This window comes from Phalacrocorax aristotelis, chromosome 1 (assembly GCF_949628215.1).
Source record: "Phalacrocorax aristotelis chromosome 1, bGulAri2.1, whole genome shotgun sequence".
In the NCBI taxonomy this organism is placed as follows: Eukaryota; Metazoa; Chordata; class Aves; order Suliformes; family Phalacrocoracidae; genus Phalacrocorax; species Phalacrocorax aristotelis.
In genome coordinates, this window is record NC_134276.1 from 23640795 (window position 1) to 23662045 (window position 21251).

A 21251-nucleotide genomic window follows, 5' to 3' on the forward strand; every position below is an offset into this window, starting at 1 on the left:
GCTGACCCAGGCCCACAGCTCCATGTTATCCCTCAGGATTCTGCATTTCATAAAAATACTTAAAAATTTGCCCATCAGTCTGTTCGCACCATCAGTCAGACAAAGCACCGTGACTGCTCTTGCCGTGCTGCCCTGCATCTCTACTGACGGTTTCTTTCTACAGGAAAAATAGGGAAGCTTAGGTTTTGCCCATGGAAGAAACAGATGGTAAAGTTCTCAGGTAGTTGTGCTTTCAGCTCTCATTAAGACTTTCAGCCTGGCAAGTCAGCTTTCAGTGCCCTTACAAGCACCAAAATTTTCAGTTCACAGGGGCATGATACACAGTTCTCCCCTCTACCCCCACACCCCACCTCTGCCTGATTTAGGCCTTTTCTTATTAAAGACCTGGCAAAAGCTCATTGAAAGTAATGGATGTTTTTCCCCAGGCTGGAATCCCTGCTGCTGAGTGCAGCTCTTGGTGTGCAGAGTTAACCTACCCAAGGAAAATATCTCCCACAGTAAGACCCCGTAGGACCACACGTCACTTTTTGTGTTATAGATTTTATCAAATATGGATTCTGGAGCCATCCACTTGAGAGGAAGTCGAGCCTGGAATAAAAAGGACAAACCTGACTATTATTTTCAAAACCTAAAAGAATTTAATTGTAGATGAATCAACTATATATTGTTATGTAAATAATTACCATTCAAATGGGAACCTGTGGGATTTCTTTACAGGCAGTCAGGATAAACGCACACTCATTCAGACACTTTCTTAACAAACTGTCGGAGTAAAAGGCTGTTTTTAAAATGTGTGGCACAAAACACCAGACATCGGCAACCTGTGACCAGGGCTTTTCTTTATGGGATGTGGGGATATGCAAGTGCAGAGGTCTCTTGCGCGCATCCTAGGGACAGGGGAGAAAACCTTACATCCAAGCACAAATCAATCTGTGATGGTGTTGGAGATGTTCTTGGGGAAATTATTGGAGCCTGAATTACAAGAGTATATCAGCAACCCTTGAAGCCCCCTCAGCACAGCCTGTTAGCATCTTCTGAGCAGTACCCAAGATACATGAACAAGATTTCCCAGCTATTACATAGTGCTGTAAGTCTTGAAAGCTATTTACAGATGAGGGAGTAGCTGGCAGGTCAGTGAGAGCTCCAGAAGGATACTCTCTGTGTGACCCCAATGCTCACACCAAATTCCCATGGCATCAGTGGGCAGAGGCACAGTTTGGTGACCCAGCCTTCAAGGCAAGCCTGGCAAGGGGCTTGCTGCCTGCTATTTGCAGCAGAAGAAAAAGAAAATGGAGCAGGTGTTGGAGGCAGCAAGTCCAGCTCAGCTGCTTGAGGCACCACGAGCAGTGCTTGGCCCTGGCGTGGGTGTACCGGGGGACACGCACCTTGTTTCAGAGGGACTGGTTTCCTTGAAGGAAGTTTACTGAGTAAGGGGGTTATGCTGAGCCAGCCAAGAAACATGCCTAAAAAGTATCTAAACTATTAACAGAGCAGAACTCTGAAAGGGTTAGCATGTCCGAGCCTTATGCCTGAGGATAGAAATGCTTTCCAGATCTACAACGCATCTGGATAGCTCATCTTCACATAAAAACTGTGATAGCTTTCAAGCTCTTTTAAGTTCAGGAAATGTGAATGTCTACAGAACATTTTGGTGGATAGTTTGAAATGATAGGTTACAAACATTTGGGTAAATAAACAGCATCTTGACTTACATCTCCTTTTCTCACATAATCAGGATTCTTATAAATATCTCTTGCGAGGCCAAAATCGCAGATCTTCACAACATTGTTCTCAGATAAAAGGATGTTTCTGGCTGCCAGGTCACGATGAATGCACTATAATAAAACAGTTTCACAATCAAACTGCATTTCCTTAATCCTGCCCACAAATTTCCTGACTGTCTCCCATATCCTTTTAAAAATTATTATTATTATTTGAGAAATCAATTTCATATTTTTTAAGGGAAGTTGACTGTAGTTTACATGAAGTTACTGTAAACAGTGGCAGTTCTTTAAAAAAAGTTCCTAAGTCCAGAAAGTGATAAATTTTTAAGCCCCTTGACATTTGCAGGGAAAGCGCTGATTCATTTGGAGCTCCCTACCTAATGTATGTTGAAATGAAGAAAAAAATCCGCCACACCCAAAAGATCTTCCCTGAATGAATGAGCTTGACCCACTGCCTTCAGCCATGATCCTGTGTTTATGGACTACGGAGACTTGGATAAACACGCCATTATATTTATAACACCAAGAGGAAAACAGCTCTTCCTTTGGGAGCTCTCCCAAGGAAGGTGTCACTAAAATGTAGACATGATTTCACCTCTTAATCCCATCCTTCTGCAGGAAAAAATGCCCAGTGCAAAACTCACCTTTCTGGAGGAGAGGAACTCCATGCCTCTGGCCACCTGAAAGCTGTAAGAGATCAGGTCCTCCATAGTGAGGGGCAACTTGTAGAGCTCGTCAGCCACTGCAAAGGTGGAAAAAGCAGTTTGTTACAAAGATGGCTCACAGGCAGTTATTTTCCCCCTCTCTTTCTGACCCTATTACTCCCATAAATTCAAGACTTCATAGAGCAGCATTCGAAGGTCAACCCACTGTCACTGGAAACGAAAACAGTGCTTGCTTTATACCCCGCACTTTGGACACTGCTATGTTTTCCCCAAAGATAAGGAGCAGTCAGAAGAAACAATCACACATTTTCCTGTCAGATTTAGTAACCCTGGAAATAATCTTTTTTTAAATCTTCTACCCTCTGGACATGACCCTGTGAGCGTCTCCCACGGATGTTTATTAGGGTGATAAATGAGGAAAAAAATTTCAGGGATGCACAGTATGTTGTAAAAATATCACAGACCGTGTAGGGACAGGAAGGAATTAATACCTACCCTCCTCGTCCTCCTCCACATCACTCAGACTTTTATCTTCCTGGAACCCAGAGCTTGCGAAGCTCTCGCTGCTGGTGACACTGGCTAGCCTTTGTTTTTTGCCTTCCACTGGCTCAATATCCTTTTTCTCTTTCATTGGCTCTCCTTGCAGAGAGTCCTTCAAACAAACAGAGGAGAAGAGGTGCTACATTAGAGCGAGGAGTGGCGGCGTGGAAAGGAACCGAGTCAGACTTCTGTCGCCTTTCCGCCAGGGGAAAATGCTGGTCTGTGGCACGTGCGGCCACGTCCCCCATGGGTGCGGGTGTCCGCTGCCACCGTGGCAGGTGGGGGTTGGTGGCAGGGCTGCATCCACCAAGGCTGCCACCCCCAGAGGGCAGAAACATGGTTGTTTGGGAGCACCAGCACATGATTTTGGGCCAACCTAGGTGCTGGGTTACCTCTGATGTGAGAATTTGCAGGAACACATCTGCTGAGCTGTGACTCATCTCAGCCTGAAATGAGACCTCTGAAAGGGCCTATTCCTCTCCAGTAGCCAGAGATGGAGGATGGTGGGATGTGTTGAGAAGGATGTGCCTACAGTGCAGGTGTTCCAGCCCTCTCAAAATAAAATGTCAGATTTCATCCCAGGCTGCTTAAGGCACCCGCTTCTATGTCCCTGCACAGTGCTTGGCACAGGGCTGTAAGCCCTTCCAACGAGGAGCAAGGGCACTTTGTGTTTGAAATACAGCTGCTTTTGGAAGCAAACACCTCTGTTCCCCAATGCCTTAATCCGATGCTTTCATGTTACAGCCAATGATGGTTTAATGGGACCCCAGCAACACCGGAAAATGCTTCCCCACTGCTACCCAGAGAGCAGCCTAGTCACCTGGCCCTTCTCCTCTGTCCTCTTGTCCTGTGACCAAGTCTCTCTCCCGCACATGCTGGTGCAGAGCTGGGCTCCCTCCCAGGCACCATTCCCAGGGGTGCCGGAGCACCAAGTCTGGGCAGGGTCCTCACCAGTGGGGATGTGAGGGACTCCCCCCAGGGCAGACCCTGCATGGCCATGCTCCCTGCTGAGCCTCCTATGCCAACAACCGCATGTTGGAGGAGGCGGCTGCTGTGTTTCATGCAGAGTCCAGCATGGATAGCCTTGGGAACAGAGACTCAGCCAAAGCCCTTTAGAGGGGGAGGTCCTCTTGAGCATGCCCTCCCACAGAGCCTTCCCAAAAAAACCCTGAGATGCTGCTGAGCTTTTGGCATAGCTGAGTGGGTGTTTTGATAACTGCTGTTCTGGGTCCAGGCTCCTAAATCCCACTTCAGAACCCTTAATCCTTTAAGGGATTTTTCTGAAAGAGCACAAGGGATGTAGTTGGCACATTTGGGTTCAAGTTTGTAATAAGAAACATGCCATGGATTTGATTCAGAGGGCTGGGGGATGTAAGGACAAGACTCTAATCTCTTTTTCTCTTGATAGCCCTTCTTCTCACACAATAAGAAGATTACTTGCAAATCTCTGAATATTAGGGTGTCTTGGAACATGAGCTTTAAATGACATTATCTCAGTTGTGTTCCCAGCGGTACTGAAACCAGTGGGCAAACCCACTTCCTTTGGCTTCGCTGACACCAGCCTCTGTAGTGACCCCACGCTCAGCAGGAATGGGTTCAGCAGCAGCAGGGCAAGAGCATGTGGGGACACTTTGGATAGGATTCACTTCCTCTGGCTGTAGATGGCTCCCTCTGAATTACTCACAGCAGTCTCCTTGCACAGTCAGGGGAGAGAAATGACCACAGCACATCCCACACCAAATATTAAAACAGGTCACGTGAACCTTTGGCAGGAGCTAGTCTAAGGACACTATCTCAGAGGCTGACAACTGTCTACGTTACCAACACTTACATTAGCTAAGATGAACCCTAACAGAGGCACCTGCCTCCTCACCTTGTTGGGAAAGAAAAAATTCCTCTTGCTCTTCAGGTAGTTTGATAAATTCCCATACTTGCAGTATTCAACAATCACCATCAGAGGCCCTGGGCAAAGGGAAAGTGCATTTTGAGCAACATAAAGCAGCACAAGGGGTCATCAGTTCTGAGAAGAAGAATAGCCTTTCATGTCCATAGCTATAACTTGACTCCTGAATAACTAACAGTACGTCCTAATGAAGTAGAAGGCTGCCTGAAGGACACTGGACACATTAGCAAAACAACACTGTTTCTGGAAGTAAGGGAAGGGCCTAATTTTTGAAAGCTGGGTCATGAACCTGGCTCGTGAGGAACCCTCTGTTTCCTCTTCAGGCAGTCTGTGTTCAGACTGGAGTCCCGCAGCCCACACACACTTGTTGAACTAAAACAGGTGACATATCTAAAACAAATGATCACTCATACTGGCCCTTTGATTTGCTTAGTGGAATACTGTGAAGCATTTTACAACGGTTGCCTTGTGATTCATTGTTCAGGGCCAACACCTGATATCCCTTGTTCCCAGCCTTTCTAGATTTCTATCAGAGTGACATAAAGGACAACAAGTGTCATGGTCCTAAATCCACACTTCTCTTGGTAATACTAAAACAAAGTTTAAGAAAATGTTTAATCACTTCATTAAATGACTAAAAATCTCATTTTCTTTTCGTCTTTTTTTTACCAACTGCAGGCTGAGCTCAAATATTTCAAGTTAATAACTTGACCTCTGGATGAAAAACATCACAGCCAACTGACTGTTACTGGGAGGTGGTCCAAACCCATTTTCAGTGCAGTACATGTTTTTTTACCTCCATTTTTTGTGCAAGCTCCCAACAAATTCACAATATTGAGATGATGGCCAATATGGATCAGGATTTTCAGCTCCGTCATCAGGGCTTTGTACTCACTTGCTGTGGCCCCTTCTGTAAATGCAAAATAAAGTCAATGTGAAATGGCAAAGAACTGGTCCTGCTGAACTTTACTACTTCTTGTTACTTTCCATTGAAATCAATTCCATTACTGGATGTACTTCATGTGTTGATATTCTTTGTCTATTCCTCCCCACTCAGCATCCTCTTACTCGCAATAAAACCCATAAAAAGAGCTAGGCACTCAACTTCCTCCCAGTAGACTCTTTTATATTTAGAACTGAGAGAAGCTTTTTCACATGAATGGTTTTGTCATTTCAGCCAAAAAAATTAAAGAGCAAATAAAAAAACATTTCAAAACTATAATTAACTCTATCCAGAATAGGTTTCAGCTGACCTGACTTCAGCCATCTAAGGCTTATGTACTAGCCTGAACTACCCAAAGAGTCAGTGGCAAGAGCAAAGCACTTCCAGAGGCTGATGCAGCCATCAGCTTTAGCCATTTGTGTAGGGAAGAGATGAACGACCCTTTGCTGATGATTGTTTGGTTCAGTTCGTTGTAGTGGAAGCCTGGAGTATTAAGACAGATCAGGGAAGCAAATTTGAAATGGTTAAATTGGGTGACTGCATCTCACCCTTTTTGGTTATGGTCAATATTAATAATAATAGTAATAGTAATGATATAAGAAATTGCACAGCTAAACCCAAAATATTCTCTTCAGTGTTGAGTGAAACTTTTAATTCTCTCTGAGCAAATTTTTTCTGCATAATTTTATTTTTATAAGAAAACAAGCAAAAACATATTGCTTTGTGTAGGCCCAAAAGGACTTTTTCAGTTTAGCGACACCAAGAGTAAGAATAATCCAGTGGAAAGAACCTAGATGTAGGTCTTAAATGGCTTAGTTTCAACACCTGAATGGAAACAGATTTTCTTGGTCGTTCCACACAAAACTTGTCATCTACGCAGTGACCCACTATTCACCTGTATATGTGGTGACACTTTCCCTCCACCTTACGGGAATTTTGCAAGAGCAAAGCCCTCAAATGACTGCAAAGTTTCTGGATAATCTAGTGAGGACAGAAGGAATGGGGCAGACTAACTTTAGGTGCCCATAGTGAAGATGCCTACGGAAGATCTAGTCACCACAGGCTCTCTTCATAGTCAGCAGAGCTAAAGAAGCACTCAGCTCACCATATGCAGGGATCTGCCATAGGATGGGATGAACTGTTGTTTCTCACCACTGACAATAAAGGGAATCTGAGTGACTAACTCAGACACAAGCATCTACCCTGCACACACACACATGAATCCCACCATGAAGACTTCTTGTAGCTGCCATCTGCTCCCATCTATTCCAGGAGCAACCTCTGCTGCCTTGATGGTGCTGGCTGGCACAAGAAGCCTGCTGCTGTGTATATATATATATATACACACACATATATATATATATAAAGAAATGTTGAATCTGGCAGACCACTCTACCAGCACATATGTCTGCATGCTGGCAAAACAGCTCAGTTAATCAGGGTCAGGCGGTGACCCAGGTGACTGGCCATCCACTGAAACCTGTGACACAGATGGCTATTGGCCCACTGCTGCAGAAGGTCTGGACAGGGACCAAAGCTTAATTTCCTCCCATTTTCTAGACATGCTTGCTGCAGGGTAGTTGTTCATTTGGCATTGGCCAACAGGGTATTTCTGTGCTTCTGCAACAAGAGAGAGGATAAAGGTTTGCAACCCTCTCAGCTGCAAATTCCCTCCTTGGAGATGATCCTGGATATCACAGTAGCACATACCACCCCTTGCTAAAGCATTTGATATTATATTGCAGAACAAGCTGATTGAGGACAATATCAAAAGGGCACACCCTACAGGGAGTACAGCTGCCAGGACATTGCTGGCAAGAAATAGAAGCGATTTCACGTTGAGTATTGCAGGGACAGACTGTGGGTCTGAGAGTAGTGCAAATGCCCTGCCAAGGGCTGGAAGTACCATGTGCAGATCTCCTGATAACTGATAAGCAAGCAGGCAGCTGTGAAGCTAGGAGCCACTGGGTAAGAGGGATGTATTCAAACTATGCCTGAACAGAGCACATCAGGGATCCAAGACTTACTGGCGGAACAGGGGATGTGTCCCGGCAAAGAATGACACTGAAAAGGATTCAAGGATCAAGACACATAAGCAATGCAGCATAAGATCCCAGGGCAATGCAAAAAAAACCCAAAAAAGATATGATCCTTAGATACATAAATAAGAGAAAGTTAAATACATAAGAAGGTAGGAAGGGGTGCCACCAGGACCCTGGGTTAGGGAATTCAGCCATAGCTGCTGATTGCTACTACTGAATATCATCCTGCCTGCTAACTTCCCAAGCGCCCTCTTCAAACTGATGAGGGTGCCTGTCCTTTCCGCTCCAATGAGAAAAGTGGCAGTGAATAGCTGGGAGATGATTTCACTTTGGGAAGAGCACCGGTGCATGAAGAGCACTTGCAAATCCGTTGCACAACCTGGGTGTCAGCATCCTAAGCACCATGTGATGAGCCTGCAGGCAGTTCAGAGAAGACACACCTGTACAACAACTCAAAGATTTAAACAGCTCAATCTGTTTAGCTTAATAAAAGGGCCTTCATGAAGAAAAATCGTTATATAATCTAATGGAGAAGGTTAGAATGAGAAGCAAAAGTCAGACAGATGCGAACTAGATATAAGGCACCTGGTCTTTAACAATGAGATGATGAATCATTGAAATGAAGGAAAATCTGAAATCTTCCATCCGAGTGTCTTCAAATCAAGGTGGATGCCTTATGCTTCAGTTAAATTTCATGTACAGGTATATGGAACAACTTAGGATATGCATGAAATCTAATTACCCCTTCTGATCCTACAAAAGTGACTTTCATTCTTTCTGGCACTTGAAGTAGTGGAGCCAGATTTACTAAAAAAAATAGACAATCGGGTTCTCACTGCACCTGAAACTTTCCTCTGTATCGTGTGACAATTTGTGACCCTTTTTTCTGTGAATGCAACTTCTGTTTCATAGTTCTGCCATTTCACTTGTGGTGGACCTGAAACTTGGTGTACACGTTCCGGGGGCTTCATGAGTTATTGGTGGGGGAGGGTAACATCATATACACTTGCTTTCTACAGAATCATACTAAAAGCAGGACACTATATAAGGCACCATTTTTCCATCCCAGCTTTGCAGCAAGATACCTTTCAGCATTTTCACAGCAACTATTCTGCATGTTGGTGATTTCTTAATTCCAAAAGCAGATGCTTGTACCACCTTTCCAAAAGCTCCATGTCCAAGAGACTTTCCTGTAAAGAAAACAATTTGGAGAGATACGTTCTGGTAAAAAAGAAATATTGTCAGCAAAAGGCTTCATAGATAATGACTTGAAAAGTGTGCTTTACAATGCGCCCCACAGGTATATTCCCAACATACAGGTGTATTAAGTTTTTTGGTTTGGTTTGGTTTGGATTTTTTTGAGTAAGCAGACAAACCAAAAGACAGAGTCATTGGAGGGAATAAGTGATATGATTGAAGATTATGCTAAATGAATGCAACCATTCAGTGGAAGTACCCTGGCTTCTGACCCAATTTTCTCAGTCTAGCTCTGCCAGCAGAAAGAAAGATTTGCTTTTCTTTTCCCTGGGCGCACTGCACCATGCAGCAGGCTGTGACACTGCTGCTTATGGCCACAACAACATAGGGCCTTAGTCTAAACTCATACACACAAACTAAGATGCAGCTTGGCACAAACTTTGGTAATTTTTACAAATTAACGTCTTCCTTCTCAAACAAGATGCCTTAAAATTGTCTTTGTCCAAGAAGGCAGCAGAAACTTTGCATCACAGCCCCTGGAGTACATGCACAACCCCCTGATGATCTTCCCTAGCAAACTCTTGTAGGCTGAGATCATGGAGTGGTGAGAAGCTGCAAATGTGTGCAGATGAGACCTTTACATTTGCAAAATGAGGTCTGGGGGGACTCAGTGAGAGGGGACTTGGAGTGACAAATGATGGATTGGCTCATGGTGGGTATGATGCTTCCAAGTGTCCAAGGGCAGACATTTATGCTGTGATATCATCATCATGCTGCTACTGAGCAGACACCAGGAGAAGTACCCAGAGGTCCTTGAGAGAAATCAGTGGGCAACAATAAAATTCTTCAGCAGTAGAAGCTGTGTGTCCTTGTCCTTCATGTTCAGAACGGGGTAAGACTCCAAGGATACTATTGTGACTTTTCTAGAGTTCATGACATTTTATACTGATCTTATGATCTTCACAGTCTCCTTTGCGATTTAGTACTGTTTGAAGTGGGAAGTATTGGCTATCTCTTTGACAGCATGGTTATGTGGACAGGCCTGGCTGCCTTTGCCCTTCTCAAGTGGCTGGCAGAGTTTTGATCAGAGATCTTGTCAGTGTATCAGCTAGCAATAAATTTTGTATTTCCAAGTAACTATTTTCAGATTGTATTTGTGCTTCACCTTCAGCAGAACTCAGGCACCTAAGTGGCTAGCAAGACTATAGCAGCAGGCTTTGCAGCGTAGAGGAGAACAGAAAATAATGGCTAGCTTTTCATACAAAAGCAAAGGATAACATGTGCCATATATTTATTTCTCAGATATGCACTTGTGATGTAGCCATCTCCATAGAGCAATTTCCTTTTTCTATGATGGGCATCTGTTTGACTTACTCGCACTTGAACATCTACCTTGTTGATGTCTAAAGCTAAGTGAGAGATGAATCCCACCCAGACACTCACTGGCAGAGAAAAAGAGCTGCTGTCAGTTCTAAACTAAATTAAAAGAAATACTACCTTTTATATGTGTATCACATTTCGAAACTGTAATTCTCAGTATGTCTGTCAGTAGAAGCAAACAGCATATGTTATCAAAGCAATGGAAACATGAAGTGGAATATTCCAAGCCCTAAAAAAAACCCCCACACCCTCTCCCCCCACAAAAAACCCCCAAAACCACCCCAGAAATTTATTTCTCCCCTAGATGTGCCAAAGTTTTGTATTTTTTACAGGAAAGAAAAACTATGAAGAACTTAATCTGGAAGGCTGAAAATCATCAACAGACTGAGACTTGGTATGTGAAGGGCTTAGAGTTTGACACACAAGTACAAGTGAATCAGTGTATATCTTTGAAAATCTACAGTTGCTTTCTTTTTCAGTTACTGCATATAACAGACGTATAAGGGAAGGAACGTTAAGACTAAGGTCTTGGTTTTCTTGGTGTATTGATGTACTTAGTCCTTAATGTATTGACAGTTCATGGTTTCTACAAGATGAATTTGCAGCTTGAGGTCCTATAAACCCCATCACGCCTTTGTTTAATCCATAGCTTTAATCTGTTTCCATCACTGTTAATCCACTTTCCACATCGAGATAACCTACTTAGTCACCACTTGGAAAACATACCAGTTAGCTCATGAAGCTACGCAGAGCTACTAAGCTTTCAAAGGAGAATAAGCGCTTTTGGAAAGAACACTTCCTTCTCTAAACAACAACTGTGATTTAATAGGAAACTGTAATGAAACTTGATTGTCTTTGTTGCTCCACTATTGTTTGTACTGTGCTAACTGTTAGCGCAGAATAAAGCTGCTTTAACTTTTCAGTGTGTAGATCGAACTCCACAGTTTAGTTGGAGATCATGGCTATGATTCTAACAGATTGCTCTTGCAAAAGCCCCTTATGTTGACACACAAAGTAATCACAAAATTATTAAATGGAGCAATTAAACAGGGGACTATTAAGATGCCCAACCATCTGAGCGGTGACCTTGCCACAGCCCTCAAGCAGCCATGTTTGGGGTAATGGTCAGGTATGCAATGTTGCAGCATTTACACCCAGACCAAGGAAGCAAAACACTCTACTTAAATTTTCTGCAGTTGTCTTTGGTTTCCTGAGGTAATTCAGACCCATTAAAGTGAACATACTCCTCAGTCAAGGAGTTTTGCATCAGGAGGTTTCCAGTTCAGTCCCATTTTAGCAGGGTCCTTCACGCATTTGAGTTGCTGGACTGGGGCATCAGCAAAAAGCACTTGCAGACACTGGTCTCTGTGTATGTGGGAAGGCAGAGGCTCAAAGGTGCGTTCATTTCTCAGGTCCTTTACAACAGTTTGAGTCATCTGGGTTTCCCCACATGTGGCTTCATATTTTCCATTATGTTACGTATGACAGCTTTGCACGCGAAGGAGAATGGAAAGCGCTCTGCCCAGAGCCAGCACTGTGGGCTTGCAGTGCACAGGAGGCAGCAGGGCTCAGGAGAGTCTACCACTGGCAAGTTTGACATAACACCGGAGCCATACAGCAACACTCCCTCGGGGTCCTGCACCACAGCATCAGCAGTGTGTGACCTTTCATAGATTAAGAAGGTCAAGCCCAAGAGTAAGGTGAGAAATGCATGATAGCTCAACGGCATCGCTGAGCTGGATGGCAATGTTATCACCAGCCACACTGACAGTGATTTATAGCACCGGCATTTTTCTGACTAATGAAAAGATGACATTTTGCTCTCAGTCAGACTAATCTATACTGAATGTTAATTATCCTGACTTCAGTGGTGCCTGTGTAAAATTTCCTGTAACATCTGTAGCTCTTACAGATGAAGGGGGAGTCCTGTTATATAAGCATTGCATCCAACCCATGGGCTGTATGTACGCGTGTTGGAGAAACACATAGTAAAGGAGATGTGGGCTGAAAGGAGAGACTTATTTGCAAAAGTTACAATAAATATGTATCTTGGAGGATAAGTAGGTGGAAAGAGAAAAACAGACATATCTGATGCTGGAAGGGGTTGAATTTCTAAGTAAAAATATTTTTTAAAAACCATAGAAGCACATTTTGTGTTTGTGAGACATTAATCCTCAGAGACTGCCAAGGTTACTCAAAGACTGAGCCAACTGCCATGTAAGCAGGAGCTGCACTGAGCTAATCTAGCATACTGCACATACCCGACTTCTCTGAATCTGGTTCTCATTCATTGTCAGCATTCTTTATTTGTTTACATCAGCTCTTCCACTTTTAACTCATTCTCTCTTCATCATTCCTCACCTCCAGACTCTAAACACCAACCCTGCAAGATGTGGGTTTTTTCCTTGGTGTTTACATTCCATTTCGTCTTGATTCTTTCCATGGGATTTACACACAAATAAAGCAGTGCATAAACCAGCGATCACATTGTCTGCACATTGAGCTCTTGGTCCATCATTGTAAGAAAATTATTTGAAGATTGAAGATATTCCAGCAGAAGGTTATGTTTCAGCATTCCCAGAACTGTGTATGACAATTATAAATAGCTAGCAATATATTTCAGCTGTGCTTATCCACATCTGGTCACCTTGTGACTTCTAGCAGGCAAATTAAGTGTGATCCTAATTGTATGCATGATTTAATCACCCTCTGTCCCTGATCCCTGGAGGACAGAAGAAATCTGTTACAGCTCCTAGCTAAAATGCAGGGATTTTCTAGCCCTTGCTGTAGGACAAATCTGATGCATGCCTGAAAGAACAAACAGCACTATAGCAACAAGATGAGTTTATCACTGATATTTTAATGTTGACACTCTTGCTAAAGTCTATGTGGTTTTTGGAGGGATTCCACAACTTCAAAACCTGGTCCCTACCCTCCTGCGCTCCTCATCAGCCCCACACCGGGTCTAAGCAAGTAAGGAATGCTCCCAGACCCATGCCTTTCACTGGGGCATCTGTAGGCAAGCTAGCTGCAGGTTCCAAGTTTCCACAGTTATTTATTTATTTATTTATTTATTTATTTATTTATGTGGTTGTTTTTTTATTTATTTACTTATTTATTTATGTGTGGACCCATATGTCACATTCTTGCACTTTATGGTGCACCAACGAGAATGTTTATAAATCTGCAGCATAGAAGGAGAACAGGGAGAGTGTGCTGGAGAGAAAAGGAAAGGGAGAAACAGGAAGGGGCAAAGGATGGAGTGTGAGGACACATTTCTGCATAGGTTTTTTTTTTTCCAGATGAGCACATATGCAGGTTACAAGGGAAGAAATTTACAGTAAATGCCAAAGGCCAGGCTCCTGAGTCTAAAGAGGGAAGCATCCAAGTCAGCAGTCTGATTGGGAAGCCTTTGGTTGCCCTGTTTTTATGTCAAGTTTTAAGAAAATCAGTCTGCAAAAAGTAGAATACGGCATTATTCTCTGTATTTTAGTTTTCCTACCTGGAGTCAAAATATATGTATGGAAAGTCAGGTAGACACAGTTAGACCTAAATTCTGTAAGTCAGTCACAGACCAGGGTACCTGGTATGGAATAGCTCACACCAAACCTGGCAGTACGGTGTGCTGCGTGTCTAAAACACACCCAGCTCCTTTTTACCTGTGCAAGTACATTTCATCCAATCACTGCAAACCCAACCTGAAGTACGACATTATTACCTAGTTTAAGTCTTTCCCTTGCAATCTCCCACTTGCTGGCATCATAGGGCAGACGTTCGCATTGCTCATCCAAGGGGACTTCGTCAGGATCCATTATGATTGACAGGTAATGGTTGGTCTTCATTTCAGAGGAATAAGGCTAGAAAACAATGAATATGGCAAAACGTAAAAGAGGATAAGGGTATCTGTCAGCATCTTCCTGTTTGGATCAAGGGTTTCAAGTTAATTCTGTCCATGGGCTGTGTGTTTCACAGTCCAGTAGACGGTTTGGCTAATCTCCCTTTGGTTTTTTAAAATATTGCAAGACTTTTTACATAAAAGAAACTGTCCTCTAGCTTTCCTTCTATGTGACGTATCAGTTTCTTCAATGAAATCCATGTGGGTCTGTATTAATGTGTGGTGTTACGATACAAGCCCTCTGCACAGTCACGAGAAATATTTTTGGTAAATGGCTAAAAATTGCTGATAAAAATAACTGTGTGTCATGATTGTGCAAAGCAAGAAGCAGCCATATGCAACAGATGGAGTTCAACTGGCAGTGTGTATTTTTTCCATATACCAGGCAAAGATAGGTCATATGTGGTTAGAGGTTGTGCAAGACTAGTCACCAGGAGACTAGACATTATACAATTCAGAAACTGTTTACAAATTTTCATAACTTTTTATTTCTTTGGTAACTTTTCTGACAAATTTCCTGAAATTATTTGAGTTGGGGGGAATTCATAAATACCCAGACTCAAACACATAATTTCAAATGAATTTGCCAGAAGTTCAGTTTCTGCTGTGCAAATGGATTATCCACTTCACATGAGAATTGTAAGGAAAGATGAACCTAATCTGCAGTCCCTCCACCTGAAGCACATTTTCCTTCAAAGAGCACCTACATTGCCACTCTAATCCACTGGACTTTTCTTGACACAGTAGTGCTTATATTTCTAAGGAAAGGCTGAGCGTTTGCTCTGATCTCCTGGCTATTAGTTGGAATTTATGGAAAATCTGTTGAACTGCACCATTTTGTGTTGCTTTTCCTAAACTCATGGAAACAGCACATGGGCTCATAAACACACAGATATACCTACATATCCTTTTGTTGTTGTTTTAACTGCCCCCCTGTGACTTTCAACTTTCCTCCTCTACAGTTTGGAAAAATGTCCCTAATACATTTATTTCCAGGCATACGTTTGAGAAGAGTACTGCTAGCTGTCTATGCTTTGGTTACAAACAGCTAGAGTAAACTGACAGTAGCTAAAAGCTCCTGTTTTAGTTGCCTTTCACCATCCGAAGTACACAGAAGATTAGTCCTGAGAAGGATTACACTGATGCTTGGGGAAAAGTCAGGCGACATAAAGCCTGGCTCCAAACAATCCACTGACCCTGCACAGGGCAGGGGTAAGTGGGATACGGATAGAAACAGAAGTGAGTGTGGTACTCCAAAAAGAGCATTTCTTGAGAGAGTCATGTGTACCAGTCTGCTTCTACCAGTCACTTTAGAAGAGCTTTTAAGCGGGCCAATCCCAGGAGGAGCAGTAGGGGAGTGGGAAGGTGCTTCTTACTTTTTTTTATTCAGATGCACTGAATACCAATTTTTTGGCACAATTAGAGATTTGAAACAACATTTTGCATGATGAAGAATTGTAAAGTATAGCATTTGTCCCCATATACATAACAGACAGGCTTTAAGAAAATGCTCTCAGAGAGCATAAAAGTATTTTTTCCTGTTGTGGCAATGTAATTTGGTGAAATTTAATTTAGAGCTAATTCCAGACATAAATCCTTGAGCATAAGGGTTTGTAAAAGAAACACAGAGAAGACCATAAACATAGACCAACACTAGTGGGAAAGCCTCATCTGGAAAGAAGCCTTCACATGTCATTGAGTTGAAGTCCCTTGTTCTACAGCAACAATGATTATTTTTATTATCTTTTAACAATCTAACAAGCAAATGTCAAGTTTTGGTATTATAACAAATAAGAAATATCTGCAACCCTTTGCTACTTTTAAAACTTAAATTTTTCCAAGGGTTTGCAGTCATGTTATGAATTGCTTCATCATTACTGGTGAGCAGTCAGAACTGGTCCAGCTTGCTTTGTAATTTCTCTGTAGCTACAAGGTTTCTCCACAGCTTCAGCTGACCTCAACTTTTCTCTCCCCTAAAACTCCCATACATTTCTTCTATGAAAGTTTGTGGTAGTAGGAAGGCAATCAGAGTCACTTGATGCTGTACCACCCTGGTTTGGATGTCTGGTCCTGCATTCCCACTGATCAATAGAAGTTCTCAGTGTAAAACCTAAAATACAGTCAGGCCTTAATGCAGACTGAGATAAAATGGTCTGGCAGGCTGCAGTGAACTTTTAGCAATTGTCACGGAGCTTGGCCAGCTGGAACATGCTCATCCACGACGGCTGTGAGCTGATCCCCTTGGCACCGCGCTGTGGTACCTCTCCAGCTGGGTGAAGGAGGGCAGACGGGGCTCAGTGTGCTGTGGTGTGAGAGAGGGGGATGTGCAGCCATTCCTCATCTCGTGTCCTGCAGTGCACCCCATTGCCATAATACCTCCCTTCCCTCAAATCCATTTGCTCCTGCAAGTTGCTCTGAGATCTTTCTGCACTACCAAAGAATTATATTTTCTGCTTATGAGAGCTGCTGTGGTTTAACCTACATGCACCACGCAAGGCAGGCAAGGTGCTGTCAACAAAAAGGGGCTTTAAATTATCATGGTCAGCCTTGAACAAGAATGAGGGTCAGCTGCAGGGGCAATTAACATTATCATGCTGATACAGGATCATCTGCTCTAGAGGCTGCACCACCAAAACTATGTCGGTAAAATATCACTTTGCAAGTGATGTAATTATACCAGACACTGTGTGCAAACCAGACCCCAGCGCACTCTGTGAAGATCTGTCATTCCCACTCACTCAGATCTTCAAAGACATTAAGATGCCAAACTCCCACTACTTTTAAGGGGATGGGGACGCAATTGGTGGGAGTCAGGCACCCAAAAGCCTATGAGTCTCAGAGCCTTGCCCCCACCCAGGCTTTGCTTCTGGGCTTACTCATATTCAGCCTTGTAAGTCACGGTTTCCTGGGCACCCATCAGCAGCCTGGTGATTGCACCGGGGACAAAGGTCAGCAGCAAATGAATCAATTTATTTTTTTGGTAGACTCAGCAATCCCAGTGGCCTGGAAAGGATTTTCTAACACGAGCAAAGGGCTGGTAAGGAGAGGCAGATGCTGCTGGGAGATCCCCGTCCATTCTTACCCTCTTCAGCTTACGAATGAACAGAGTCAACAGGAGCCAAAAGAGTGTCGCAGCCACGCAGGTACAGGTCAGGGTTATTAGCTCCAGGTTTGACCTCTCTGATGTGCCTGGGAAAATCAAGCAGCAAACATTTTAGAAAATGACCTGCAAAGCAAGGGCGCTTTAAATTTCTTTGCCATTAAAATAAAATACCAGGAAGGACCAGCTTCTTTTCAATGGGGTATTAATCTCTGTTTGGACTGGCTTACAGAGCCTGGGAAAAAATGGTCTCCCCAGCAAAGCTGTTGTACCAAACACAGCAAAATTGCATTTGATCCATCTGTAATTTTTTCAGTAAAAGGTCAGCTGCTCTTCTTTGGGGTGCAGGAGGTGAAGTAAAGCAGGTTGATGATGGCCAGTCAGATAGTAATTTCTTTTTGAGGTGGAAATTCAGCTGCATGGTATTTTTAGCCAAATTTTCTCTGTGTGAGAATGTGTGTGGGCCTGCTCATGCAGTTTCACAACTCCCCCCACCCCGCCACCTTACAACGGTGAAACCCATCTGGCCAAGCCCACATCCAAGAGAGGAGCAGAAGTCTCAGAAATGCTCAGTCCCCAGCAGCCTTGGGAGAGGATGGGGCTGCATGGAGGAGACAGCTCTGCTGGGGTGCAACAGCTGCTGATAATGTGCAGGAGAAGCTCTAGGGAGGGCTTGTGCTGACGCAGACACTGGTGAATCCAGGTGTGACCTTGGGCACTCGGCAGTGCTCCTGCTTTGGTTTTGCTGTCCAGGATGTTTGATGCCTTTCCTCGTGCACTGTGCCTGCTCTGCCCCAGCTCGGTGAGCCATTCTGTGCTGCTAGAAACCTGCCAGCCCTCACCAAAAACCTATCTGGGGGGCAGCTCGGAGCTCCTTTGGAGGCTCATGGTGCAGCTGGCAGCAGTCCATGAGCTCTCCTTCGCATGGTCTGGATGGACCTGGTCTGGCACAGGGGTCTTGATCCTAATCCCCACCAAGCAGTGTGGCCAGAAACCAGGGATGTAGGTCCCAGCACTCCTTCCAACCTGCTGGTTCCCCCAGCAGGCTATGTGCCCTCAGGTCTTCCACCAGTAACACCAGCAGCAGGGGGCTCCCCAAGAGGGCAGGGGGCTCCCCGAGGGGGCAGGGGGCCATCTCAGTCCTTAGCAGCACCTCAGCTGGCAAGGAGCTGGGAGAGTTCTCCAAACCAGGGAATAGATTAAGCACAGAGAAGGAAAAACAAAAACAATGGCTGAAAATGGAGCAGCAAGAAAACATGAACATTAGAAATCTGGAGAGTATTAGAGCCCACTGACAGATCAGAAAAAAAAGCCAAAATAAAATTCACTTCAGACTGCTACTTAGGGACTTGTAAAATGGTTTCAGAGCAGTCTGTTTTGCAAATCCTGTGATCATGTCAAAATACCACACTTCCCACAATATGTTTTCCATCTGATTGGTAGCAAATGCAAAAAAACCCTCATGCTCTGCCTCTTATTCTGATACACCCTCCAGAGAGAGAAAAGGAGAGGACAAGGAGCAGTAATTCTGAACATGATTTCACAGTGGTTTTGTCAACTGCACTTGCAGCAGTTTCAGACCCCGGGCAGCTCAGTGTTACTCCTGACACATGAAAAAGGGATGATTGATGTCTCACTGGTGGGCTTACCAAGTAATCTAGAGGGATGTGTTGCCTGTTTTTAGGCAAGACTACAGAGCTTTGTTTAGAGGTTGAATTGCTTCCTGTGGATTTGGCTTAACTAACATAAGTTCTTCCCTCTCTAAAGGTGATAATCAGATCTGCATTCGTGCCCTATATCTAAGATTCCTCTGGCATGTCCATTCTGGATCTTTGAGAATAAAGCTCATTGAAGAAAAATACGACTGCAACTACAAACGGAGATATGAACTAACTATTTCCCAAAAATACCAAAAGCGTTTAATTTTTCACAAGTATTTTTTTAAAGGCTTGATTTAGATATGGGACACAGTGATGGCATAAATGATATAGCCTAATGCAGCTTGCCTATCCTCTGACATCAGGATTTCCTTTTACATATGGATACTCTCCTCTTTTATTCTGAGCAACACCCGTGCAGATGGCGAGAAATAGTTTCTGACATTTATTCAGCAAAACCTGGAGGGGTTGAAGGTTCATTTGTTGCCACTGCTCCACACGGCAGGACTTGGAAAACCTGCGAGGCACGGTACAGCCGGTCCTGGGGTGAAAGGCAGCAACTCCCTAAGCGCTACAGTATGCTTCCCAGGAGTTAGTGAAGAGATGTGAAGGTGCTGTCTTTGAAATATCTGAGCAAATTTAAGCAACTGGAAAGCATCTCTCCAGGTTCAGTTGGACTGGGTTGTCAGACACCAGATTCTTAGTCTTGCTAAAGGTCTTGCAGCCAGAGCTGGCTGGGTAGGAAAAGGTTTGATTTCGGCAGTACAGGCAGGAAGACTCAGAAGAGGCTTTAGGATTAGGAGAGTTTGGAGGGGCTGTAAGCAGGACCAAATCCCTCTGTCTGCCTGGTAGCCCAAGTTTACTAGCTCCCCCTTACACCTCCCGGACCTTTACCCACCAGCTATCTCATTAGACTTTCTCCCATGTGCAGCTCTGGCCCGTCTGACTTGCTGCAGCAAGTGGCAGCCCCCTTCCTGCCCCTGCAGCTCTGTGTCAGGTGTCAAACAGGGGAAAAGGAATGCCTGGGGCACCAATACCACTCTGCTGCACCCAAAACGTCCCTGATCCCTACACCAATGTGGTCTACCCTGCTTAATCCGTGTGATCCCATGATCACAGCAGTGCAGCGCTGGGATGGGCGCTTAGAGACCCTGAGGAATTGCCATCCTTGGAGGCCGTCGCGACCTGGCCAGACAAAGCCATCACTGACTGGATGGCGTGTTGGTGATGATCCTGGTTGAACTAGAGACCTCCAGGACACCCTTCCAACCCCGTTTGGTGGTCTCTGAGGTAACAGGAGTCTAAGTATCCCCTGATGTTCACCTTTTCTGTTACAGTCACCCACATAACCCAAGCTGAACTTCAATCAGTAGCTGACAGAATCCCAGTTAAGCTGTGTGGAAACTTTCCTGATGACTTCAGAGTCAGAGTGACTCAAAAGGAACATCAACTTTTTGAGATAGAAAGTCAGAAAGGTAGGTAGATAAAAAACCAGACAGTTATTTTAAAAAAACACACCATTTTCATAGTGTCAGAATAGTTCTGTGAATGCTTAATGAATGTGATGTTTTCCTTTTCATCAGCAGGGATCACATTAAGTTATCAAGCATCAGCTTTAAGACAGGGCATGTTGCTGTATTCATTTGCTTGCTATACATCTGGGTTTCAGTGAGTGTGAACTGTAAAAGATGCTCCTTCCTTTGTCAACACATCCCCTTCAAATGGTTCAACAGCTCTGCAACTAGCTGTATCACTGGCTCCTGCTGCAAGGGGGTGTGAGGGTCCCTGGGAGGAGAAGCAACCATTTGCTGTTCCCACTCACTGCCTGCAGATTCACTGCCTCACTCACAGTTCCTCAGCCTAGAGCAAGTGGACATTTCATTCTGACATGCCCACAAATGCGGTCCCTCTCCTCAGACAGCCCGGCAAGAATGGCTTCCAAACCAAATATGGCCTGCGATTATTTAAAGACAGCCCTTGGATTCCACCATCCATTCATCCATCTCGGATACAAAAATAACACACAGTTTTGTCTGTGAGTATAAGAATGCTTTTTTCAGAGGAAATAAAGAGAGCAGACAGTTTGCTTCCTGACTCATTCACAAACTACTCTTCCAATCTGCTAAACATGGCCATCGGCACGAGACATTGCTCTGCTCCCTTTGATCTGCAGCCCCACACTCTGAAAGCCACCAGGACGGAGG

The 21251-nt window shown here is 44.1% G+C and overlaps 1 protein-coding gene across 1 annotated transcript in view; it reads right to left on the reverse strand.

Annotated features, from left to right (window-relative positions):
- Positions 1 to 21251, reverse strand: part of FLT1 (fms related receptor tyrosine kinase 1) — a 112355-nt gene that overhangs the window by 11764 nt on the left and 79340 nt on the right. Inside the window, exons 16-24 of the mRNA XM_075084226.1 lie at positions 17372 to 17478; positions 14113 to 14251; positions 8903 to 9007; positions 5629 to 5742; positions 4803 to 4891; positions 2885 to 3041; positions 2369 to 2466; positions 1713 to 1835; positions 477 to 588 (exon numbers count right to left, since the gene is read on the reverse strand). Coding sequence (XP_074940327.1) covers positions 477 to 588; positions 1713 to 1835; positions 2369 to 2466; positions 2885 to 3041; positions 4803 to 4891; positions 5629 to 5742; positions 8903 to 9007; positions 14113 to 14251; positions 17372 to 17478 — 1044 coding nt within the window. The remainder of the gene's footprint in view (positions 1 to 476; positions 589 to 1712; positions 1836 to 2368; positions 2467 to 2884; positions 3042 to 4802; positions 4892 to 5628; positions 5743 to 8902; positions 9008 to 14112; positions 14252 to 17371; positions 17479 to 21251) is intronic.